This window comes from Tympanuchus pallidicinctus, unplaced genomic scaffold (genome assembly GCF_026119805.1).
Source record: "Tympanuchus pallidicinctus isolate F22 unplaced genomic scaffold, pur_lepc_1.0 scaffold29, whole genome shotgun sequence".
Taxonomy (NCBI): domain Eukaryota; kingdom Metazoa; phylum Chordata; class Aves; order Galliformes; family Phasianidae; genus Tympanuchus; species Tympanuchus pallidicinctus.
Genome location: NW_026294746.1, coordinates 5,307,473 through 5,334,122, shown reverse-complemented (window position 1 = coordinate 5,334,122; position 26,650 = coordinate 5,307,473). Strand labels below are relative to the sequence as shown.

Genomic DNA, 26,650 nt, shown 5'->3' with positions numbered 1-26,650 from the left:
AAAAAGTTGCCTATCAAATGAAAAGGCAAGGGTGTCAAAGACTGGAAGGAAAACACATTGTAGAAGCGTGCATGTGTTTTAAGCCTGGGACAGGATTGCTGAAGGTGAAAGGTAACAAAGAAACAAGGCTCCAGAGAAAACATCTGCAGAAGGCAAAGCTTAGAAGGCAAGTGCTCTTGTGTGCTATTGCCAAGCAGCTTAGGAAGAAAAGCCATCGTTACATGGGATTTTCTTCTGCTATCTTTTGATCAGAAAGCATAGAAGCAGTTCACTGTACGGAGTCTTTACAAAGTATCAAGATGGGAAGTAGAGTGAAAATGGTGCATTTGGCTTGAAACACCAACAGCAGCAGCCTGGGAGGTACAAAAGCCATGCAGCAATCCCAGAGCAATGCTGTTGGGAAAGGACAGGGAATAAAACAGGGCTGTGCTGCCTGTAACACAAATCTTCATGGGTAGGGCGTTCCAAAAGCATGAAGGAATTCAGAACGTTATTTTTTAACAAAATACTGCTAAGGGAGGAACCTACCCTGTGTTTCTTTAGCACTACGGCCTGTATCAACCTCTGATATCTCAGGCCATATATGTCTTTTTATTATTGTCATTTCTAATAAATGCTCAGGAAAAGGTAAAGTATGCTAAACCTTGCTGAAAAGGTTCTGGTTTTTTCTCTTGTTTTAACTTCACTGCATGCCCCTATTTCTGTAACCCTTCTGTTTTCAAACTACTGGCAACTGTCTGTTAGTGGCAGCTCCACCTCGGTCCATGTGCGCCTATTTTCTGTAGAGAAGTGAGAAGAAATGGTCAAATCAACTGAACTCTACAGTAACAACAGATCAAAAACCTTGTGGATGGTACACTCAGCCTGTTTCTTCATATTAATTCAGCACGCTGCCCCTTGCGTGTAGAAAAAACCTGAGATTTGAAATGTAAAGCCACGTGAATAGGTACTGTGTCTCTGAGATCCATACGCCGTATCTGTGAAGACCTGTATTCTCTAGAGGCTCAGTCGCACCTCCTGTTTCAAAACAAAGACAACTCTGTGTGCTGACAGGCTTAAGTGGAATTAAAAGCCCTGCTGTTGCACAAAGTCATTTTTCTGCATCTATTCTGCATGCAGGACACAAGCAGAGAGAGTAAGAAAGCCTCGCTGCTGCAGAGGACCCCAAGGGCTCTTGCCTCGCTACTCAGAAAGTGAAGCAGAAGGACAAGAGCAGCTGTTCAAACTGACTGACAACATCCAGGATGAGTTGTAAGTCCTGATTTACGCAGTTATTTAAGTAGTTGCATTTGCTACCATTGTAGCCTCGTGTCTTTGGGAAGGAGATGAACATTACTTCCCATGCACACACAAGGCTGTTTCAGGTGTTTTCTCTTGGTGCTGACTCACAGCACGCCCCAAGCTCCCGGTGGCTTCCACAGCAGCCCTTCCACTGACTCTACAGCAGTGACATTGCAGGTGCCACAGGGTCCTGGGCTTCACTTGTTGCTCACTGTTGATCTCACACGGCATGCTGTTTCCAAAAGAGCTGCAGCTATGGCTTCTCCTCTCTCATGCCTTTTAATGATTCCAGTGTCCTTCTATCATCACAAAAGATGAAATTTCAGCTTCTAAGTAAATAGCATTTAACATGTATGTCCAATGCAGGCTAACCCCTCCTGTGCATAAACACATGCTGCTGGAACCTGTATTCCTTGCACAGAGGCACATTCTTCATGCAGACAGAACTGCTGTCTGCACCTTTGTCTGTTGCCTGCTGTTTCTCACAGCCCAAGGCCTAGCAGAGCAGCTGGAGGCTCCATGGTAGCAGCATGTGAATCACACTGTTGGGTGCACGCTGAGGTTGTGCTGGTATAGATGTGAGAGAAGCTAGTCAGATGCCTGTGGTACGTGTTACTCCTAAGCTAAGGCTGTTAGCAGTCAATGAACAAAACCTACAATATAAACACTGGTGGTTTTTCTTCCCAGAAAAGTCAGTGTGGAATAATTGGAATGGGTAATGCATGCAGAACTGATGATGCATCTTACGTTTGAATGCCCTGGATATGGGTACATGAAAGCAAGCAAAAACAGCAGGTTTTTTGGTCAGGTTAGGCAGTACAAAAAAATCCATACTGCATAAATGCAAGAAAGTTATCTGTTCGTTTGTCAGGTTGCTGGGTTAGGTGCTCATGGCATCATTCCTTACTTAACCAAATTTCTCTCTCAGCTACCTGCACAGCTGTTTTCAGTAGAGAGCATGAGACACTGTTTTGCACTATCAGAGTATTTGAGTATCTACTTCACATCAGAGCATTTCCAATGCAGAGCCATTAGTTAGAATTGGTTTCAGTGCCTAAAGAAAAAAATGGCACCTCGTGGTGAAGCTCTCAGGGGAGTTTTCCCATTTGCTGCACTGTCTCAACTCTACCAGCATCAATAATGAGGCACTGAAAGCTGTGTGCCTAGGAGGAGGTTTGTAGTTGCCACTTGGTTGTGGCCTTTAATCTTACAATCATATTATCCTGTTTGCATCTTAGTGAAAGGACGTATCTGGCCTGGCTCATTAAGTGGGGAGAATTGGAAGAGAACAATTTGTGATCAGAAAACCAAACAGTGTCAGCTTTTGACAAGTGCACCCTATAAGCAGAACTGTGGGCTGCTGTCATTTCAGTCACGCTGTCCATTCACTGTGACTTTCACCACTAGGAACATCACAACAAGAAAACAGAAAAGAAGTACAAAATTATGCCTCTGACTTTTATCCTAGTGTCATAATCAGAAACATATTTAGAGACCTGAATATTTGCATATTTTTCTTCAGAGTTAAATCCATAAAAGGGGGTTTAATACCTTGCTCTACTGTTCTAACTAAATGTTTCCACATTTTTTTCCAGTTAGACTCACTGTTTCACTTCTGGAAAATATTGTGTAATTACTTCCTGATGTTGTTAAAAACCCACAAATTCTCCAGAGGTCTGGTTGCTTCTGCTTTGTTCTACTGGATCGTGTTTCATTTAATCGTCCATTTTATTAATTTGAAATTTTTAAAATAGTGTTGACGAAAGTTTGTTGGGTTTTTTAAAACGTATAAATCAATGCCATTAGTATCTTGTAGTCGTATCTTAAAAGGTTAAATACCCATTTTGAGAACCAGGCATGGAGAAGAAAATAACAGTTGGCAAGAGAAAATGGGTAATGATGCATGACTCAAAGTTAGAACAGAATGTAGAGCTTGAACTACAAACAAGCTGATGTTTCAGTGCTTCGCCATAAGGTGCGTCCCGTTCCCAGTCCTCGGAGCGCACGCATGACGCCATGAAAAATCAGAGATACAATCTTCTGCTGGGGAGAAAAATACAGCCCTGTCGGCTGGTTTCCCAGCTGTTCCCACTGAACTTCACAGCAGCTTTTGCTGGTCGGGTTCTCTCTGTGGCTGTCTCCATACAGAAGGCTGGAATCCCATATATGTGGGGAAAAAACCAACCGTACTGCTTTTGTGGGTGCACAATATCTTCTGAAGTCTCTCAGCTCTACCTTGACAGTTGCAAAGAACGGTAGTAGAATATATTTGAGATTTCTGATGATCACCTTTTTTTAATTTTCTCTCCCTGCTGGAAAAGAAACAAAAGCAGTGTGCAGCAGCTTCACTCTGGTTGCTCTTCCAGTGGAAGTATTGCCCAAGTCAAACGTGGATCTCTGTGAAACACTGGACTTTTATTTGCCTGTTGTCAGAAACAAGACTGTTCTGCAGGCTGCCCAGCAGGTTAAGAATGCCTCTTCTCGCCACTTAAAATGAAAACTGAACAACTTGAATGAGCACGTATGCCTTTTTTCACCTTTATGGAAAGCAAAGCGCTAGCTGATATGACTGGGAGGCATAGGGCAGAGAAAAGACAAGTTCAGCACTGAGCAGCATCTTGCAGACGAGTATTAATAGAAATTAATTGCTAGAATTTTCTTTTATATTGCAAAACAAACCATCATCTGAGTTTAGAATATTTTTGGTTGCTGGCATTCCACTGGTAGCTGAAGGTTATGGGATGCAGCTCACAGTATTTGTACAAAGTGTTACCTAAGTAGAAAAGCAGACAGTAGGTTTGGAACTGGTCAGTGGAGATGGTGAACTTTTCAAACAAAGGCTCTTAGGACTGAAAATCTTCAGTGTTTTCAAATACAGTGGAGTATTTTGCTGAACGTATCAGGGCAACAACAGCCAGATATGTACAAAGAGCAGCTCAAAAAATAGTGAATTCGAACCCACCTGAAAGCAGGAGAATCCTGGTTTGACAGTTTAGTTTGTACTTTCATACAAAACTCAGCATTCTTTCTTTCTTGTGTCTCCAAATACAATTTTCTGAAAATTTCAGCTTTTTTTTCTTAGAAAAAGGAAAATCACAAATGGAGTTCATTTCAGTAGTAAATCACAAATGAGGAGTGGTTGTGTGCATTATCTATTTCACTTTTGCATGCCTTCCTACTAACTTGTACACATCAACCTTTTCAGCCATCGTAATTCTCCATCTCTTAATTCACTCTTTTCTACCTCCCCTATTCATCACTTGGACTAATCTCTCTGGGGAAACCTGCTTGCTGCTTAACCTTTCACCCCAGAGTTAAACAGCTAATTTCTCTTTTCTAGCTACTGATCCAGGCAGCAGGTTAAACTTGTTTTTTGTTTTTAAAGGCGGGGGAGGTGTGTGGCAGAAGGAGGCACAGTAGGTTTATGTGTTAAAAAAAAAAGGCTTTTATCATTACCTGCAAACTTCTTCACCTCAGTAACGACTGAAGTTACAATTAAACTTGAGTGTAAGTCAGTCACTCAGCGTTTAAATGCAAGGAAGTTAATCTTCCTCAGTCTTGTTAGAGACTATTTTTATACAGCCTTTTAACATCAAAGCTAGAAGCCAGGCATTTAGTGCTCATACTTGGTTTACAACCTGGTCTTTTGAGCTGAGGGGTGCACACCAGCTGGATTTCTAGAACACTTTAAATGCAAATGAATTGTACGTTAGGTATTGGTTTTCTTTAAGACTTCCAAAGGTCATTGAAAATGTACAAGGTTGAGACCTTTGTTACAGCTGAGTATTTTTATCAAGTGATTCATTTCCTTCTTTTCATTTTGGTTTTTCTCTTTCGCAGCTTCATAGCAGTGGAGAACATAGAGAAGTACTGTGTTCTGATCTCATCTAAAGCTGTTTATTTCCTCAAGAGTGGTGACTACACCGACCGCGAAGCCATCTTCCTAGAAGTGAAGTATGATGACCTCTACCACTGCCTTGTTTCAAAAGATCATGGGAAAGTGTACGTGCAGCTGACCAAGAAAGCTGTTAATACAAGCAGTGGTGTAGCAATGCCAGGCCCATCACAACAAAAACCAATGGTAAGGACTGGCGCCTGTTGGGACTTCCACGCTGGGTTTCTTTCCCCCTCCATGCACGTACTGATGCCAAAAGTATTTCTACTCATCAGTGTTTGCTTTCTTGCACTGTTCAGTAATGAAAACTTCATTCTGCCAGCAGTGAAAATAACTGCTGCCAAAATGGTTGCGCTGAGTAGAACTTGTTCCATGAGCTCCTGAGAAAAGTTGAAGGTAAAATCTGAAATACTCCTGAATGCACAGGGTACATTAGGAAAGATTTCTTCAGCTGAGAAATAATCTTAATTACACGATACATGCAGTTAAGCACTGTGCTATTTACTGTAGTGCTCTCCCTGCATACATGGCGTCTTCCAAAGATTGGAAATCGATTGTTGATGTCACACATGCAAAAATTACTCAGTATCTCAGCTCTCAATGTCCTGGGTTTTTGCTTCATTACAGTAGTTGTTCCAGGTCTGTTTTACTGACAAGGTTACAAGCTCACCCCTGACCTAAGTCAGTTTACATTCCAAACAGAGCAGCCAGATGAAAGGTAGGAGAGGAAGCAAAGGAAATAACTTCAGATATTGCAAGATGTTTCTGTTCCCACCCACTATCACCGAAACTCTTGTTACCTGTCTCTCATTTCTTCTATCCCTCATCCTCAGCCCTGAGAAGATTTCCACTGAAGCACTTCTATACCTTCAAGCACAGCCATGCAAATTCCTTCAGTCAGTGAAATAAAAATATAATGGTGCCTCTTTAACAACATCTGCATTTATTTCTGCAGGTCAATGTGAAATCTGAAGTTCTTGCAGTGAAGCTATGTCAAGAAATAAACTATGCAAAGAGCCTTTATTATGAACAACAGCTTATGTTAAGACTCAGTGAAAATCAAGAACAATTAGAGCTGGACTCTTGAAACATCTTCCTTACTGCCAGAGTGAACTGCAGGAATCAGTCTGGAGCTGATGGTATTCTGTAATTAGAGAAAATACTATATGGGAAGGAAATAAATATGATTTTAGTATTTAACTGTATGGAATCATTGTGAGTGGGCTTTTTTTGGTTTTGTTTTTAAAGCATTAGTTGTCTAACAAAGATGCAGCTCAAATGCATTCAGTTCTGGGAAATGCCTTGTATTTTGCTAACATGTATATATGTAAAAGTGTTTCTTGTAAATAAGAAAGTCCAGACCAGGGTGTCGGTATGAACACAAGTCTGTTTACAGTGTAAAGAAATTAAAGGAGCGATGCTGAGTCTTACTGCAGCACCTGAAGCTACCTGTTCCTTCCCTCTCCCTCTGCTTTTCACAGTTCAGGAATGTATGTAAGGAGTGTTTGTTAAAAAAAAAGTTCACTGCAGCTGTTGGAGCACAGAAGTTCTGTAGTTCTTAGCTTTAACACTGTGATTAGGGTGCACTGTTTTCTGTTGGTTTTTTTTTTTCTTACTGTGAGTACAGCTAACCTGTACCTCATATTGCACTGAAAGGTCATTGCTTTTAACAAAATAATTGCGTTCTGTAAAATACTGCAGAGATGACTCACTGGCTTAATTACATTTCCAAAATACTAGATAACAAAAGGCTGAATCTGTTCTGAATCCAGAACTCAAAAAACCTAGCAAAGTCTGTACCTCTGAAGGCCCCTGCTTTCGTGTTGTTTGAAAACAGTTCAAGCGAGCAGCCTTGGAAACTGAAATCCTTCCCTCCACGTGTTTGTAGTTGGCTGCTCAGTGCTGAACTCTGCTAGCACTGGGAAGTCAGGGTGGGGAGACATCACTGCATCATTTGTCTTAACTTTTTGAAATAATAATAATAAAAAACCCTCTGCTTTTTCAAATGCTGCATGTCACACGAGTGTTTGTCTCATCAACTACCTTTATTCCCAGGAACTAGGGAGTCCCCTGGAACCTTTTCCAGAGGGAGTAATGAGTCTGTCTGTCTATCTAAGAGGGAATAGCCTGAAGATAGTTGTAAGTAAAACTGTTTTTAACTCCTGTAATATGAAAGGCAGAGGACTGCTGTGTGAGGACAGATGTATCAGTGGATGTGTGGATGGTCTGTCACTAGAAATACAAAAGGCCCGTTATGCAAATGAAACTGATTTAATGCACCACTTTTGTATGTTTCTCTGTATAATTTTTAAGTAAAATGTAGAATTCAACAAGTGCATTGGCTCAGCAGTGCTTTAACCAGTCAGTCCTATTGGATTCTTGCTAATCCCTGCTCCTCTCCCCTGCAAAACTGTTTTCTTCCAATGCTGCAAAGCCTGGTTGCTAAAGCAGGTAAAAGGGGGTAGGGTGAATAAAAGCCAGCTCCCAGCAGAATGGCTTGCATAGTTTGTTGTGCAGCATCTATGTAAGGAGTGGGAGTGCAAACACCTGAGAAGTATGGCAGTGCACCTCAACTCAGTGACTTGAACTCAGAGAACTACAGGCTACAATGGATTTGATTTGTGTTTTCCTTCGGAAGGTGCTCAACCTGTTTGGGGTTTTTTTGGCTCGTGATAACAATTACTTAAAGCTTCAAGAAATGTACCCACTGTCTCAGATGTACAAGAGGGCCATGGACTGCAGCTGGCTTAGGCTACTCAAGTCATGTTACCATACTGTTCCAGCACTGACACTTTGCTCCTCTCAGCTACAGTCAGCCCACTGACTTTTTTTTCATTCATACAGAGTCTCTCAAACAGGTTTTCTCTTACAGACACAGCACTGATTACTAGGAATAACGTTAGTTACACTTGCAGGAAGCACACTGCCTCTTGTAACATTCCAGAACAAACTGAACGAGAACTTTGTTGTTTTTTGTTGTTGATTGCTTTCTGTCTTTTTTTAAGCTCAAATGATGTTCCTTGTTGCTGTAACCCAACTATTTTTGGATCATCTCAGAACTCCTGTGGACTTCCTATTGTTATTGGCACCATTACCATTATTACTAAGTGAATAAGTACAACTTTCAGATTCCAAAGGGCCACACTCAGAAAATAGTTTGTAGAGGAGGAGGTGCAGAGAAATTATGAGCCTTTAGCTTTCACAAAAACTATACACAAACTGAGACAAGACAATGTAATAATTCCACTTACCAAATCACGTGAAGTTCTGAGCTTTATGAAGGCAGTTAAATGTCATTCAGCCTGGCTTTATTTGAGGAGATAGGAATTGCGGCCATGAAAGTAGATTGTCTTGAAATTTCAGAAGCTGTGGGAGAAAAAATTGCTGATGAGAGAGAATAACACAGCTTCTGTGCTACAGCAGTGCCTCGCAGTACATCACCTCAGCTATAGAGAGTTAAGTCAGTCCAAACAGCACACCACAAAGAATGGCACATTAGCTATTAAGCTAATCAGTGATTGAGCTAATGTGATGTGTGAAAAAGGCACCCTCATGTTTCTAACATTTCTGCAGAACTATGTGGTCCACCATCACTAAAATGAACCAGGCTTGTGACCAAACTTTTCATGTTTCAACTATGTCAAAGACCACAGCTGACCACCTCATTTTTTTTTTCTAGAAGCAATTCTGGACACACAGAATTACAGAGCTCCTTTCTGTCCCGATCTGTATCAAAAGCTGTGGCTGCAAAGGTCTGTTTCACTGCCTCAGACCTGACAAAGCAATCGAACCACTGAGAATTACTACTCTGAATCACTGATGTGTTACTAACAGGAGCAGTGACAAGGCCACTAAGACTTCTTTTTTTCCTGAGGAAGCAGTATTGCTAACAGGAGAAATCTGGTAAACAGTCTGGGTCTGCAGCAGCATAAACATACAGAAAACAGATGCATACCATGAATGGTAAAAGTGGAGAGAAAAAAGGAAAAGAAAAAAGTAGCATCACATACCCTACCCATAACATAATTCTGTAAGTTTTATTCCTGTAGACATTCCTTGCCAGGTAGCGGGCTGCAGCACATCACAGGTGAGGGGAGATCAAGTATCTGTCTCCCTTGCTGCCTCTGAAAGAGAAAGGCAGGGGACAGATTAGAAGAAAGACTTTAACAACCCTTAGGCGCTCAATTCCAAGTAGGAGTGAGGGTCTGCACGTACCAGGGTAACATCAGGCTGAAACAGTTTTCACAACAGTCACTACTGGACCATAAACAATTCTGTTACCTACTCCAACTTAGCCATCTTTAAATAAATTACAGGCAATAAACCAGGAAATACACAATGAGATATGCCTGAAATAAGCTAAACAACATGCAAGATGTGGACAATATCCTTCTTTCTGCTCTTGAATTCTTTTCCAATAAATCAACTTGATGATAGCTGAACAGCTTAAGTTGTGAATGCTGTTTAATCAAAAAGTGCAGTGCTTATGTTTTTGTGGAGAGAAAGTAAGTGGCTGGAAGTTCCACATCTCACAACAGAGAAGTAATCGCAATAATCACGACAAGGAGTTCAATGTATGCTCTCCCATTTCCCAGAGGTGGTGTTTTCCACCACTCAGCTATTCTCTCACCAACTGAAGACTTGGTCCCCGGGATCTTGGATCAACTCCATAAAAATGTGTCTAGAAAAAAAAAAAAAATAAATAAATCCTTTTGTCTTCTCTGTAACAACTGCGCACTGACCTGATTCGTACAGGGCATGAAGCACCAGATGACGACACCCTGAGGGAAAACCTTGCTTGCTCTGCTTCTCTTCCTTAAAGAACGTTCCTGTATTTTCTAATCACGGCTAATTCAGGTACCTGGCTCTGAAAAGCAGGGTCTGGGCATACACTGCACTTTACTGGCAGTTGCAAAGACATAAAAACAAAAGAAAGGGCATTTTTATTAATGCCACAGTTAATCAAATACTGCTTAAATAACATTGCTTCTTACAAAGAATGACACCATATACATATTTGTGTGTGTACATTTATGTAATATATCTATTTCTTAGCCTTACCTTGCAAAGTGATGGCCTTACTCCCCACACTTCCATTCTTAAAAGTATAGTTGCTATAAACAAGGATCACTGAGTCGTCTTGTCTGAAAAAACAGACAGGGAGCAGAGCTTTGCACTCCAATCCATGCTTGGTGGTAACTGCTTTGTCAGTACACATGATGCTGCTGTTTTATCAAATATGGGGCTAGGATGAAAACATCATCAATTCCCCATGAATATTATTGGTTCAGATCTATTCCAGCCTGCTGGTAGTTGGCCCAATACTCTGGTAGCCTTAACAAGGAATCAGGGCAGTTCAAATCTACCTCCTCGCTAACACTGCAGTTACCTCGCAGAGACAATGTTTCATTAACAGAATCCAGGCCGGTTTCTCTAGCACTGAGATGTACTCCTTTCCTAAGGTCTTTATCATCAGACTTTCTGAGTGGGAGAACGTGAGTAAAGCAGCACCAGATGTGCACACAAGGCTGGGTCCTCACACTGCCCCTGGGTTCGCACGGCTGTAACACAGCTCAGTTACTCATGAAAGGAGGCCTGCCAAAAAGGGGAAAAAAAAGAAAATTACTCATTAACCACTGACAAATAGTGAAAAAAAAAGATTATATTTTTTCCTATTTTCCCTCAGTGGAACTACAGCATATTCAAGTATAGAAGTAAAAATAATCCTGGCGCTAACTGCAGTTACATAAGAAGTAAATGCCTACTGCATTGTATCAGTTCTATTCACGGCCTGCTGTGCAGCCACACTGTTGTCTCAGTGCAGTCAGACTCTGCTATCATAAGGGAGTGCTGAGGCTTTCTTGTAACAGGCACACTGCTGCCCAAGCAACATGCCCAGCACAAGCAGTTCTCTCTGTGGATAAGAACAACCTTGCACCTCCGGCCTATTCTGGTCTGACTCGAAAGTACTAAAAGGCCATGAGAGAAGTAAACAGCTTTCATGTGCGTTTACACTTTGGATAAATGGATGGGTCACCCAAAGGACAAGGACTGTGTATGGCAGCTACAGAACAATTGTTTCTGCACACTAAAAATGCCAGCAAAATCAAAAAATAGTAAGAAAAGTCCCCTGGATATTGCAGCTGTGGAGAAATTTTAACAAATCTATCAAATCCACCATCCATCAACCCTCTGGAAATAGCAACAGCACTTGCTTTGACCCTCAAGATTGGCTCACCATTCCTAATGCCTGTCGTTTGCCAGCAGCCTTGAAGCAATCTGCAGTCAGCAATGCAAACCACCAGGTACAGGGTAATGGTGCAGCAAAAATTTCGCCCCAGACTTTGATGAGGGCAGAGCAAACAACAAACTCCACACCACTTGCAGGAGAACAGAACCATGTTTCAGTAGGGCCAGGCTCCTGACACAGCAACCCAAAATACCAGGGAGAACATCAGTGATTTCTCCCTCCCTTCCAACAAGCACCACCGAACCTCACATGGGCTTTGAAAATGTTTGCAGAGTAACCAGAACAGAAACTGCAGACGTTTCACAAAAGCATCCCAGCACTCACAGTAGAAAGAGCTGAATTTGGCCCAATTACAGACGTATAAACTGAAAAATTGAAAGTAGTTTAGTACCTTGACTAAGATCCCATAGTGAAGTACAAGGCCAACGTCAGAACACAGCTGCTGCTTTCTCTTCTTTACCTCAGCACAGTCTGATTGCAGCTTCACAGCACCTAGAAGAGCCATTAGTGCAGCACAGCATGAGAACAGGCAGCAACAAAGGATGGCTGGATGGCTCCTTCCTGTGATCATGCATCACCCTGCAGCCACCTGCAATCTTCCAGGCAACAAAAGCTTTTAACCAAATTTGTAATACCTATTAAGGAATTACGGTGCTGCTTCTTTTCACTCATTACCTTTTGTTCTCTCTGCTAAGCACGCACTGGAGCGAAGCCGATCTGCAGAACGTGGATTTATGCACCAGGAGCCCAGAAGGCATCACAAGATGGTACACAAATTCCCACGGCATCACCACTGTTGGAATGCACTCAGAATGGGAAGATGAGCATCTGTTGGCAATGCAGAGGTTATACAGCTCTTTGAAATATTCACCACCAAGGACAAGCAGCATAGCAGTGCTGCGTTCACCCAGCAATCCTGGCATCACTGTTTGCTGCGGGTTCCTGCAGAAAGTTGAAATTACCCACAAAAGCACAACCATACACTTCCCGTGCACACCAGCATGACTTCTGCACCTACCCTTTTCTGCCCATCTTTCATACGCAAATGCTGAAATCCAAGCAATGTGCAAGAGAAGCCATGCTGTAACCAATCACTGACTGCTGTATTCCACAGAAGAAGCATCTACATCCTTTCCGGGTTACATTCGGCCACACTTCTTCCCACTGCTTGCACTGTAGTAAGCAACAGGCTGCCACCACAGGCTGCCACCACAGGCGGGACGCACAGGAGGGTCCCAGCATTGCACACAAAGAGAAAAGGAGAGAGGAGGTATTTCTGGAAGCCTGGCTTCTCTTCAGAAGAGAAATGTTTCCCTTGGCTTGTGCAAGTTGCTCAGACTGTGCGCAGTAACAGGCTGAAGAAGCCAGCTTTCCATTCCCTGTTCCATTACTCTTTTTGATTGGCACTTTAATGAGGGCGCTAGGGGTCGACCCCCTGCCAGGGGGCTGGTTCATGCCCCGTTTATCTCACAGTCCATGTAAGACTAAAATAACACGCCAGGCTGAGTTTCACTGCCTTGTGATCCAACAGCCCACCATGATGGATTGAGTGACTGCAGCAAGTTGGCAGCTAAAGTGTGTTGTAACAGTATCTTTCTGTCAGCGCAACACAATGGATTTGCTGATTCCTGGGTTTTCCCAGTGTTCATCGTTACCATCGGCACAGAATTTTCTAAAGTTCATTTTCCAGAGGGCTGCAAACTGATAATAAATAACATACCAAAGGTTACACCATGCTTTTTTCCCCCTCCGCTGTCCTACTGCTGACGAAGTAGGGCTGTGGTGCCAGCTTTACTGCAGATGCAACAGCCATAAATTCCTATCACTTACTTTTCCAGAAAGGGCAGCTCTGACACTCTCTTTGTGTGAGTTCATCCTGCTGGGCCAACGCACGGCACACAGGGCATTTCAGCCCTGAACACAATGCTGAATCCAATGCAACACAAAAGGATGCTGCCACGTAAAGCAGCTCTCTCCACAAGAGCCACAGACTTGTTTTGGGGCTGGGTTTACAGCGTGCAGAGACATGAACATCAGCGTGTTTGTGCTGGGCATCCAGAACTGATCCAGATTTGCCCCCTTCCACCTCTGATACTCAAGATCCATATAACTCTAAGCAAAATCAAGTGGGCCCCTGCCAGCAAAAAGAATGACTAAGAAGGTGAATGCACAAGAGAAATGACAAAATGCACACAGAAGGGACTTAAGCAGGGAAGATCAAAGACAAGGATGCAGGGATATGAAAAAGGGTGTAATGGGAATATGGGGCCACACTGAGGAGTTGGATGAAGAACAATATATGGCTGCTCCCAACAAGAATTTGCTTTTTACGCTGATGATGTGAATCACTGCACAGCATAGAGCTCAATTCAAGGTGCAGGAGAAACAAGCTTCATGAGTTATACATCCGTATTCGTGAAACAGAACAAACATTCTTCACTACAAACTGAAACAGCAGCAGCGTGATACGGTCACTACTGGTGCAAGTCTTTGCTAGCTCAGAGCAGGTAATTACCCCAATACCTTGCAGAACTTCCCAGGAGAATCTAGCTCAGAGTTCTGTGCACCCCAGCACCACAGCCTGCAGACACATTACTCATCTAGCTTTGAACCTCAGAGGCTGCCAACAATGCCGACACAGCAGTGAAACAGAAGATGTGCTGTGAAAGCAGTTGGAAGCTTTACTGAGGCCAGCGCTTGTCAATCCACCTCTACCTTGCCAGTTCAGCTCAGCCCGTATCTGCCTACACAAGCTGCTGCAGCCAAGCCCTAAGAGCTCCTCAGGGGAGGGCGAGATACTTACACCTTAGCACAGTAACACTGAGGAGGGCACACTGAGCATACAGCCAGAAAGCCTGGGAATTATTAGGAAAAACGAGTGGGTGGGGGAGCTCAAGGGACCAGTGGGAGGATGCGGGAAATCAGTAACACTGATTTGAATAACTGGTAACAATTATTAGATCTTTTTCAGTATGAATCATCTCTCAGAGACTCACCACTTGAATGATGTCACTCAAGGGGCAGTAAAAATACAGTAGAAGAAACAAGCGTGCCCTGAAACAAGGGTTTCGAGCCGTAAGGTGAAAGAACAAAGTGGTCTGAGAAGTGCTGCAAACGTGTCTAAAAGGGAGAAACTTTTGTGGAGAACACACACGTTAGCAGGCAGGTTGAACAAGCTTTAGGAAAATTATGGTGTTACTTAAAGCTCTGCCAAATCTCTTCAAACTGATGGAAAAAGCGTGGTCCTCCTTATCTGGTGACCGCTGAACTTGTCCTTGCCCCATTCTCTCTCCAGTGGTGACATCTGCATTTGAAAAACAACAGGCTGTAAAATTAGTCAGCCAGAGCCATCCCGAGGGAACAAAACAAAACCAGAACAACAAACCAAGGGCCCCAAACAAGCAAACAAAAACATGACTTTAAACACAATCCATTCTCCGGGTTCACCAAATGTACAGAACTGCTTCTGTCATTGCAGGGGATGGGGCAGCAGAGAGCAGTGCTGCCTTGTGCAGATTTCGACTGCTACTTTTACTTTTGAAACAACTGCATGAGGAGAAAACCTGCAAAGTAACCAGTGGCATCAGCAACAGGCTGATGCAACAGGCAAGCCCAGAAACTACGCTGCAGTTCATACTCTTTTTCTCCACCCCTTCTGCTAACACACCCCTACTCTTCCCCATCTACAGAAGAGACCTACAGCCCCTTTCTGTCAATAGGAATACCAAGCTCGTGCACCCGTTCTACATTCATTTCTCACCTATCAGAAAAAACACTGGAACTTTAAGAAAGCAGAATGACGTCCCTGGCAGGAGAGGAGTTAGTGAGCTCTAACTGTAACAGTGGGCTGCACCACAGCACTGCCATTCCTGCCCTCTCGCTGGGTGAACCCCCATTGCTCTGGATGCACCAAGGCATGTCACCAGCTCCCTACCATCCTATGGCAACGCTGGGCTGGCCTGAATGACCAACATCTGGTCTGTGTGGCAATGGCCATCTGAGCTTCAGTCCTTCCTCAACATCCAGGAATTTGAGATACAAGGGAGACACTGTCAGCACTGCTTTGCAGCCAATCTCCTAATGTAAAGCTGGCAGTGCCTGAGGAGCTGTACATGAACTCAAACGCACATGAAGAGCAAGAAAAACTCGACCTCCTTCCCAGATCCAAAATGGGGGAGGGAAGCCATCCTGCTGCACTGAGCAGAGCAGAAAATACTCACAGCTCTAGGAAGGCTCACAACTCCCTGAAGTCAGTGCTTATCTCAAGGTTTATACAATGTCCCTTCCATTTTAGACAGAGCTCCTGGCATTTACCATCTGAAAGTTCACTACCGATAAAAGGCTCTTTAAAGCCTCTGCAAAGACCTCTGTTTTATGGAATTTAGGCACGCTTACAAAAATCAAGGGCTGAGCTCCCAGAAACGCTGTGCAATAGGCACTTCAGTGGGTTTCAGGCCTTCCTCACCTACAGTGAGTGAAAAGGAAGATCAGAGAACAGGAGTTCCAATTTCAAAACACTGACCCGAAGCCAGAGAACTACATTGGAGGATTTAAGCACTCTACTGGATGTTACTTTCCAACAAAGCTGCCACCCCACTAACTTCAATTTGCTTGGAGAGTTCTTGGGAGAAGAAGCAGTGAAGATTTCAAAACAGGCCAACAGAATAAATTCTGCTCTGGATTCCGTACCCCTGGAGGAAAGTCCATGATTTATATAGAGGTGATGTGAGTAAGGGCCATACTCTGCCACATGCGTTAGTAACTGAGAGCAAAATTAAGCTTAATGGTTAGCATAATGCTATGTTTTTACAACATCTGTCAGCAATCGTTTGTATTTACTTGCACTGCAAATGCAGATGAAAAGTCACAGAAATATAAACATCAGAATTCACTGAATTCCCACCAGCCCTGCATCTTCCCACAAAGACTCTCTAACCATTCCTGTTCAGGCACTGTTTGCTCCCTGACCTCTTCAGCATGGAATTTCTTCCCCATTTCTTCTCTATGACCAGGAATTACTGGTAGAGGTTCTACACCGGAACAAACACTAACTAACCCTATGGCCATATTAGCGTTAACTTCAGTGCTCTTAAGACAGCAATCAGATCTTTTCTGGGCTCAAAACAACAAATCAAACTCCTTTCAGTTCCTGCTCTCTCCTTGGCCATGCCTCACGCTACAGCAAAAGAGAAGACAGGGAAAGCCAGGGTTGTGCTCTACTTGAGTTGTACTCCACCTGTGCAATGCAGGGTGAGCAACAGGTTAGCTGGGTGAAAAGTTCACTGCAAGCTGAGCTGTCTGTTTCTCTTGCTTAATTTATCCGATATTTGGCTAACCTTGCTCTGAACCCAGCCCCCAAGACCCCCTTCCTCTCATCCCTCCCCAGCGGGCTCATGTCAGCCAAAGACACCGCCCCTTCTCCCTTCTCCCTGACCCTGCTGAGCGGAGCGGGGGCTGGGACACAGGGCCAAGCACAGAGCCAGAGTCCACGCGCTGGAGAGATAGCAGTTATTTATGCTTCGAAACAGGCCTCGTGCTCAGGAGCAAAAATATAAATCCTACAGCCAGCAACATTCACTTGGTATTGTATCCACATTTATCAGTTCTTCCGAGGCCGGATGGCACCCAGCCTGCACCCACCACACCACTGTGCCCCGCCGCTTCCAGAGATGCAGCACTCCTTGTGACCTTCATGCAGTCCACAAACTGCTCACACAACACACTGTACAAAAGGCTTTGTCCATCCCTGCAGGCTGACCAGTGATGGTGCCTACAGCTCCCCCAGGCCCCCCTCCTGTGCCCAGCAGTGTGCCAGCAGTGAGCCCTGAGCAGACTACCCTGAAGGCTCCAGTCCCAGCAAACACAAATTCTGCGTCACCTCCAGACCACGCACGTCACAGCTCCAGTCAGGTGACACAGCCCACTGGAAACACTGCCCAAGAACACGGCTTTCTGAAAGGTCTTCATTATATTCCTGCTGTGCTCAGGACTGCTCCCAGCAATCTCCAGAGCAACACAACGTGTGTTTGATGGCTTTCTCAACGCCTGGATACATCATCAGAAAACCAAACGCACACACCAAACCTGCCATGCTTTTGCTGCTCTGCTGAGCAGCTGGTACTGCTTCATCTAGGACTGTAAGAATCAACATGTTGTTCCATTCACCTGCTGGCACTCTGGGCCTCTATGAGATGGTGAGCGAGCACGTGGCTAGGCTGCTAACAATACATGTTTCCTGCTGTAAACCTTAATGTCATTATGCTCTTTAACCTGACCAAGCACTCTGTAGCTGTCCCACACCCAGGCTGCTCCTGCAGAAACTCACACAAGCAGCACATTGCTGTTAATGGTCTGTAACATCACTGCCCTACACACTACTGCAGTGCCACTGGACACACAGAACAAAGCTGCAGTCTCACTGACGGGGCAAAGAGGAACAGCCTGACAGCTTTACAAGTAAGTGGAAATTCCTTGTGGTCTAAGAATAATATTAACTGGCTTCTCAGGATCACCAAATGACCTCGCCTCGACACATAGGTTAATTAGTCTGGAAGCAATGCAGATTGGAGAAGTTCTGATGTGGTCACTAATTTAGTGACACCATCCATTTCAAACCTCACCACTCCCACACCAAGGTAGCACAAGATCAGCCTGTAACAAAAGAGTCCTTGTTACTGAAGGAATCCCAGGCCCTTATCAAAGAACAAATCCAGCATCCCCCACCTAACCCCTGCATATTTTCAAGGCATGAAAATTGCTATGAAGAGCCAAGTAGAGCTGTCAGGAAGACATCAAACTTCAAACAACCGCATTAGAAAAAAAATCAGACGTTACACACCAAACTCTCAGCTCACATTGCATAACTCACCAGCATCTGTATTTCCCAACAGCAGACCCAGTGCAGACACCCTCCACTGCATCAGGACCATCTAATCATTAAAATGGCAGACAATTATTGCAACTGCCCATAGCAGCAGTTCTTTGTGCTAAGTTTTCAAGCTAGAGGTTTTAACATCTCTTCAAAACCATTCACAGTTAAAATAGAACAGGAATGACATGGCAGGCATCAATGATAACATGTAAAATCAATTGCAGAATGCAGGTACCCCACATCCAAGCCCTGTGCTCCTTCCATTTGCTGCACAGAAGAGCAAAATCGCTTTGAGAGAAACCACACCAGCATGGGAACATTAAGGGTAAGCTGAACTGAAAGGCAGCTCAACTCGTGGTTTAAGAATCATCCCATTAAAGAAAAAAAAAATAAAAGAAGCTGATGTGATAATTTTAATCTTTTCGGCTTCTCCCAAAAGTCCAGAGAAGTCCAACATCAGGAGAGGGCTTCTGAAATCCCGGCCATCCCTAAATGGAACAGCTTTCACTGCAGAAAGACAACCTGAAGGAGGATTGGTTGAACTTTAAAGGCAACAGCCTTCTTTTCAATGTATCCAACTTAAAGGATACTGTCATTTGTGGGAAACAAAAAAAACCCTGGCCCTCCCCCTCACCCACAGCAGGAAAACCTAAGGCAGAAACAACTGGACAACTGGAACTGAGCGTTCTGGTCTCTCTGGCAGATTCTTTGATTCTTCCAGACTGCACAAATTGAAGACAAATCTCTTTCCCCTAAAATGGCAGCCCTTCAAAAGCACGAGCCCTCTGCCTCCAGTTAGGGTTTGAGAAATTTCCACTTATTGCCTCTGCCATGAATGCCTGTCTGTGTTCACTCTGACAGCAGTCCCTTATACCTAAAGGGCAGGTTACCAAACGAGGCCTACAGATGTTGTGCTCAAAACCAAACAAAATAAAATTATCTCTGGACAACCAACTTCCACCAGAACAGCCTACAACATAAGACACCTCTGCAGATGGAAAAGGTGAAGAAACACAGCGCGATGGGAGACAAATTTGTCACATCAAAGTCAGCTGTAACAAAGGACAGGTGTGGAGAGACAAAACCTTATCAATCCACAAGTCGCCTCCTATTTATTTCCACAGAAACTACAACCAAGAGCATAGTAGCACTATTTGACAGAGCAAGTGCCCAGCTACAAAACACTATTTTTCAGCATAATCACCACCACAAGATCTGTATTTTCACCAGTGATGAACAACAGCCTGCATACTGTGCTCATAAAGACCTGTACCAGCAGAGGTGACTGCTGCCACTGCTGAAACCAACCTCCCACCCATCTCTCTGTGCTCGCATCCACTTTTTGTCTCCATAAACGTTCAGTGTCAAGGAATGCCAATGGGTGCATTCTTTTCCACAGGGAAAAATTCAATTACACAGCTTTCCTTCAATTCAAAAGAGACAGGGGTCTTCTAGAGCATCTAATGGTGGGCCACGAAGATGATCAGGATTACCTCCTGCGTGATGAAAGGCTGTGAGATCCTGGGCTGCTCAGCCTGGAGAAGGCAGGACTCGCTGACCCCAAGAAGTCCCTCCCAGTCCCTATGATTCCCTGATTCATTGGCACTTCTATGTCAAACACCATTTTGTCAGACTGCCCCTCTGCTGCCAATCTGTTGCGCAGCAATAAATCATAGAGCAATAGTGCCAAAAAGCTTCAACATCTACAGCCATACCACCAACAGCGACCTCTGACATCGTGGGCCAACATAATAAAACAGAACTAAAGAATCACAGAATCGTTAAGTTCCAAAAAGACCTCTAAGATCACTGAGTTCAAATGCCCACCTACCGCAATGCTGCCCACTAAGCACATCCCTCAGTGCCGTACCTCTACGTTCCCTGAACATCTCCAGTCGTGGTGCTTCTACCAGCTCCCTGAGCAGCCTGTGCCAACGCCCAACGATTAGTTTTTCCTAAAATACAACCTGAAACACAGGACATTCATCCTGGAGGGATGTAATGGGCAAAGAGCCCCAAGCTCAGTGCTGGCACATTCAGCCCCACTGCCCACGGGGGTGCTGGGCGCTGCTGAACGTGCAAACGGCCTCAAAGCTGACAAAAAAACAGACTCTCAGCTCAAATCCTCCCAGCCCACAGCCCTCCAGCTGGCCGTCCATCACCAAAGCTCACAGTTTGGCTTCATTTCCCTCAGCCGCCCAGCCTCCAAACTTTCCACACAGCAGGTGGTGAGGCACTGGCACAGGCTGCCCAAGGAGGCTGTGGATGCCCCATCCCTGCAGGCATTCAAGGCCAGGCTGGATGTGGCTCTGGGCAGCCTGGGCTGCTGGTTGGTGACCTGCACACAGCAGGGGAGGCTTTTTTCCCTACCTGCCTTCAACATCGCCACTCTGGAAGGTTCTGTGGCACCGCCTCGCTCTTCTCCCTCCATCGGTCCTTAGCGGCCAAGCGGCACCGAGCAGCGCGCCCCCTACTGGTCGGAGGCCGCGCTGCACCCACGGCTCCGCGGTGCGCCCCGAGCGCTCCATCATGGCGGCGGTTCTGTCAGCGCAGCGCGGGAGCCGCAACCGGGACCGGTTGTGTTACCCGGCTGTGCTACCAAGCGAACAACCCAAAATATTAAAAATCGCATCAAATCGTTCACATGTGGAACCCATTAGGAACACTGAGAAAGAATTCGCGTTCATTGTTTCGCTTGAAATATCAAGGTTATAAAAGTTAATGGCCGCCTGACAGGCGAGCTATATGAAACACTCGGAGATTTACGGAGAGGCCGCTGCGCTCTGCGGGCTGAGAGCCGCTCCGCAATGGGACCAACCTGTGGTTGGAGCGCTGGGGTTTTCTGGCAGGTTTTGGGGTGGTTTTTTGTCTTTATTTGACCTTGCAGAGCAGTGTTCGGTTACCACAGCACGAAGCAAAACGGCGAGGCTGCTTTTCTCTTCTTTTGAGTATTTATTTCTTTTTGTCCCGTTAACGTCGAATAATGAAAGGAACTGCGAGGGCTTTTGAAGGGGGTTGTGAAAAGAACGAAAGCGGGAGAAAGAAAAAAAAATATATACCATCATAATGGCTTAATTTCTCACAGCATGTGCAGCACAAATGAACAGTAAACACATACCACAGAAAAATGCAAACAAAGGCTGTGTTTGCTAAAAGCTCCAGGAAAACATGGGGAGCGCCCTGAGCAGTCATTTGTGCCATGAAACCCTCTCAGCGCTGTGCTGCTAGGTCCAACAAGCCCAGGTTTTGTAGAATCACAGAACCATGGGATCGTTGGAGCTGGAAGGGACGCTGAAGGCCATCAAGTGCAACCTGCACTGAGCAGGGACAACCACAGCTCCATCAGAGACCCATTCCCCGACCTTGGGTGTCTGCACCACCTCCCTGGGCACTCTGTGCAGTGCCTCACTGTAAAAAAAACTTCTTCCATCCAGTCTAAATCTCCCCCTTTTTAGTCTGAAACCATTTCCTTTTGCCCCATCACAACAGATCCTCTGCCAAAGAGTCTGTTCCTTTCTTTCTTACAGCCCCTCTTTAGATACTGAGAGCCATTCTATGAGTCTATATCATCAGTGCAAAATGTACTGCCTCATTCCATGACATCAGGTAGGATTGTACAGTTTGCTCCTTCACCTGTTTGCATCTCCTAGATGCACAACAAGAACTGAAATGTGCTGGCTAAGTGCTGTGTCTCATAAATAGTGCCGTGGGTTTGATACAGGTGTTTCAAATGCAGACTCAGAGTGAAGATGGAGACAACGAATGTCAGGTGAACTAAATTATGCTCAGCAGCAAGCGCAGCCTTTCCTCTAACACACCTGTACTCTCAGTGCATTTTAGCATTCTGGTCTTGTCCTATGTTTGCTTTCTAAATGTAAATGGCAGTACATTATTCCATCTACGATTTTATTTTCTTAAATGAACTAGAAGAGAGTACACTGCCAAATAAATCCCAAAGAAGTCTTCTACGCTAAGGGTAGTGAGGCACCGGCACAGGTTACCCAGAGAGGTGGTGATGCCCCATCCCTGCAGACACCCAGGTCAGGCTGGAGAGGCTCTGAACACCTGATGGAGCTGTGGGTGTCCCTGTGCACTGCAGGGGGTTGGGGCAAATGGCCTTTAGGGTCTCTTCCAGCTGAAACAATCCCATGATTCTATGATCCTATGAAAGAATCATAAAGCCATTCTCCTCGGATGGAAATATGCCATCCCCTGATGTCAGGAAGTCACTTCTATAATAATAAACTTTTTCCAGTGTCAAGACTGTTGTGTTTGTTTTGTTTTGTTCTCCTATCAATCTGAAGCTAAGAAGGAGCTGAATCCTATGAAAGAAATAAAACACATGTGAACATTTGCTGCCATAAGTAAAGGCAAATGTATTCTTGACAGTATCCCAAGATTTTTTTTTCCCTTGAAGATTTCTATAGGCACGTTTTTGATCACAAGATTGGAATATGTCATGAGCACATTCAAATATTCATTTGCATTGATATTGTTGCCAGAAGCCATCTCACAGCCATCATCAGACATTTTGGAGCCCCTACAAAGCTTTCTGTGGGATTGGAAAGCGTCCAACCAGGGGAAAGCAAAGCCACCGTGAGATTTGGACAGCCAGTTCCACGGGAAAGCTGCACATTAATGAATGGCAAGAGCTCAAAGTAGTAGTTGTGGTGAATAACTTGCAAGCAAATTATTGGCTGAGACCCATCATGTATTTAAGCTATTTGATAAATGAAATTTTGAAAGAAGCCTGTTTAAAAATAATCCATTAAAAGACAGCAGGCTTATTTTACAGCTAGATTTGCCAAACAGTACTGCTAGCTGTAATGAAATCACTGGATTATAAGTTGCCCATCAGCCTTAATGCAGATCCACCGTGATCCGTACTTCATGCTGCACTTGTACAAGTTTAGGTATCATCAGAGCCTATCTGTGATTCATGAATTATCGGAAGAAATCAAAACAGCAGCACCGGGTGTCTGTAGTTCAGATCTCGCACTGAATTCCCAGCATTTCAGAAAAGGGCTTGTGTGCTTTGTTCTTATTTTCTATTTCCTCAGCACTGGTCTATAAAATCCACTAGATCCACATTTCAGTTCTTTGTCCCAGGAACTGAAGACAACAAACCCATTTTAGCACTCCGGACTTTTCACACCTGTATTGCCCACTTCAGGATACATCAAGTTTACAATCCCCTTTCTAACCATCAGGCCTAACAGTCCCTCTAAGTTTAAATTCAAATCCTGAAGGCCTTAAAAAAGCATATCCAGTTGCCAACTCGTTAGGCAGCATAACGCAAGCTCTCTGCTTTTTGGTACACCTTGTGCTTAAAAGGAAGCTAATCTCAGAGATATTTAGGGCAGTTTGCAATGTTAATGTATGAGAAGGTGTGGACACAGGCATGCACAGGTGAGACTGCCTGAAGGGAAGGCAAGGAGCTGAACAATCTGCATGCACAGCATTCTGGCTCAGAAACTCTCCAAACACAACCCTCCCCAACAGGGAAAATTGGAAGAGGCAGATGAGAGGATGAAAAATGAAGGGATCAGCAAAAATGAAACCTAATATAAACCCGACTAAAATAAACTCAGCATGGCTCCTGTGGCTCATTCAAAAGTACATCTTCTCTGAAAGTTCATTTGCAATATCACTGGAGAAATGCAGAATATAACTTCTGTGTTGTGCAAGATGAGAAGGCATTGGCATATCTGTCTGATGAGATGGAGAAGTTTGTAAAGAGAAGTACTGAGCACTGCAAGATTGCCTCACAGGAAATGCGGCAGAAAGTGACAGCACTCCTAAATATTGGGGTTAAGAGTTTGAAAGAATGAAGATTTCTTTAAAGAATTGGTTGAAATGAGGTCAGAAGGCTCAGTGCTGTGACACTGCAATGATTGAACCAGGGAAGTTGTGCTATTGAACAATTAACCATAGCTGTTTGTACACGACTTTTGTTTTTTTTCTGAATGTATGTAGCAACTCTTGCTGCAGGACATCAACACTGTTGTTTTTTTAAATATAAATAGTTGTCAGAGTCAGCAGCAGATCCCTCCTGGAGAAATTCAAGGCTGTATTTCATTTGATTAATGTGCTTGTTAAGCCTCAGCTATGGCAACGGGACAACAGAGAAGCTAACTGTGTTGTAGGCTTCAAAAGTATGAGAATAATTGATGTGGGTCGAAGGGGTTTGTTTGCTTTTGTGCATGGTTTTTTTTATGCAATAGCAGACGGTTGAGAAATATGTCAGATCACTAATACTGAATTTTCAAGAATATTAGGATATAAAAAGCTAAAAAGCTACAGACTATTCAGCTACCAAATTAGCTGGTGCCAACCTCTGTCTACTCTCTTTAGCATAGCCCTGAGACTAGCAATAAATTATTGTCCAGCTCTACGAGTATATTCCATCTCTTTACAGCTTTGATGGGAGTCCAGAAGACACCACAAGGTATTTTATTGTTGGGAGAAAAAAGCCATGCAATAGCTTACAAATTGATTTGTGATTGTGTCTAATCCTATTGCTGGTTTTAGTCAACCCTATTCTTCCCACTGTGTTTTTCACAGAGGGAAATGTGGCCTGGCACCCTCAGGATTCAGCTAGGAGCTGCTCTGACTTCTTTTTCTTGTACCTGAGAAAGTCTCCTCATCTCAGGCTGACACTGAACTCAAGAATTGCTTTTCTTCTCTGACATAAGGACATTAAATAAAAAAAAAAGGCATTTATTGCTCTGCACTCAACAACTGAGAGAGCAGAGACAATGAGCTTGTCACCTCTGCTATTGCAATGGGCAAAATTGCAGGGGGTTATAATGACAGTGCAAGTCTGTTGAGCTCTGATATCACTTGTTTTCTGTTACAGCCATTTCCATCTTCTATTAACATTCTTCTGTGATGAGTCCTTATTATTGTAAACCCAAATTCCATAGGACAGCATTTTCCATATAGCCGCGATGTTCCAGAAGCAGTATCACCTCTGTGTTTGTTTCAAGACCCCTCTCTGCATAAAGAAACTGAGAAAGAAAATCTCTTCCAGGAGATTTTCCTGGAGAAGACAGCACTGAATTACTTATTTTTTTACACCACTTTAGTGCTGTAATGTGCTGAGGAGGAATGCAGGGAGAACTCAGTGCTTAAAGCAACTAGCAGCTATGCTGCCACTAACACTAAAAAGGGAAGATAAAGAATTTCATGTCATGTATTCATTCACAGTAATCATACAGATGGTTATTTGAGGGAAGAAATTGGTCAGGATCAAATCTCAGTGGCAAACTGCCTCGAAGACACATATAGGAAATCATCTGGGGAAGATGGGGTCAGTTTCATATAGAGCCTGCAGGCTTCTGAGAGGTTGGAGCTAAATCAGAGATGCCTGGCTGTGAGAAGTCTGTACAACACAGAGGAATTCTTTCAAATAACAAAATGCTTTTACATAAGGAAAGAAAAGGAAAGGGAAGCATATCTACCTCGTACTGATGGGTCAGCATCAGCCCAGAGAAACACATGTCCTCACTATTCCTAGGCATGATGGATGAGCTTTGCAGCTGGCAAGGGAAAAGTGAATAACAAGTCAACATGACCTTTGTTTTCACATATATGAGTTGCTGTGCCTTCCTCCAAAAAAATAAAAGGATGGACAGCAAACAGTAAGTGAGGCATTGGGAATGTTCTGAGCCAGCAAGATATAAAGTGAATGGATTGCTTTTTAGGGCACAGTGACCCACAGGAATAAATAGAAGTAACAACACGCTTCTTTTAGAGACTCTGTATTTGGATGGAAATCATAATGTCCCTGTTATTATGTAAGTTCAGAAACAAAAGGCAAGGTCTTGCCTCTGGCTGGTTAGGGCCTCCAAACTCCGCCTCAGATTCTATCTACCCTGTTTTGTTTTTTTCCATGTAATTGTTCTTTGGTCATCACCAAGCTGAAATGAGAGTACTTCATTCCTTCGTGTAAGGGAGAACTTTCTTTTGTAGATTTATGCAGAGAAATCAGCATATCTGCGTCTTGATTTTTTCAACTTGAATGGCTTGATGCAAAGATGAGCAGATGTTCAATATGTCTCTTTATCTTCAGACTTCTTTTCAGAAGAAAAGCAGGAATGGCCTCTGAGAACTCTTGCTACTGAAGAGAGTGCTAACAATCTCCTTACTTCAATCTCAGCTGTGGGGCATGCGTTAATGTAAGGCACTAATGAGCCTGGACTCTTTGGGAAGGTGTGAAGCTATAAATCAACTCCTCATAGCTTTGTTCAGTTGTATCCAGTCCATACAGGTCAGATCACTTCAGCTTCTGCTGAAGCTTCAGCTTGAGGGATACAGGAGCAAGAAAAGAAGACAGGAGGAGGGACATCTC

At 44.0% G+C, this 26,650-nt stretch overlaps 1 protein-coding gene and 1 long non-coding RNA gene across 9 annotated transcripts in view; one reads left to right on the top strand and one right to left on the bottom strand.

Annotated features, from left to right (window-relative positions):
* Positions 1–7,514, top strand: part of VPS13D (vacuolar protein sorting 13 homolog D) — an 87,985-nt gene extending 80,471 nt beyond the window's left edge. For all 5 annotated transcript variants that reach the window (XM_052691582.1, XM_052691584.1, XM_052691581.1 and 2 more), the window contains 3 exons: positions 1,120–1,251; positions 5,122–5,362; positions 6,132–7,514. In XM_052691582.1, the coding sequence (XP_052547542.1) occupies positions 1,120–1,251; positions 5,122–5,362; positions 6,132–6,263 (505 nt within the window). In that variant the 3' untranslated portion in view covers positions 6,264–7,514. The remainder of the gene's footprint in view (positions 1–1,119; positions 1,252–5,121; positions 5,363–6,131) is intronic.
* Positions 7,515–7,620: 106 nt separating this feature from the next.
* On the bottom strand, positions 7,621–20,785 carry LOC128084928 (uncharacterized). Of its 4 annotated transcripts, none has more exons than XR_008208740.1 (5): positions 20,668–20,785; positions 11,818–11,918; positions 10,238–10,771; positions 9,187–9,857; positions 7,621–8,542 (listed from the first exon to the last, which is right to left on the bottom strand). It is a non-coding gene; the product is annotated as an uncharacterized LOC128084928 (long non-coding RNA). The 4 variants fall into 4 exon arrangements; XR_008208742.1 differs by lacking the exon at positions 7,621–8,542 and having other exon boundaries at positions 9,193–9,300; positions 9,807–9,857; positions 20,668–20,782; XR_008208743.1 differs by lacking the exon at positions 7,621–8,542 and adding an exon at positions 20,168–20,264 and having other exon boundaries at positions 9,193–9,857; positions 20,668–20,781.
* Positions 20,786–26,650: the final 5,865 nt, after the last annotated feature.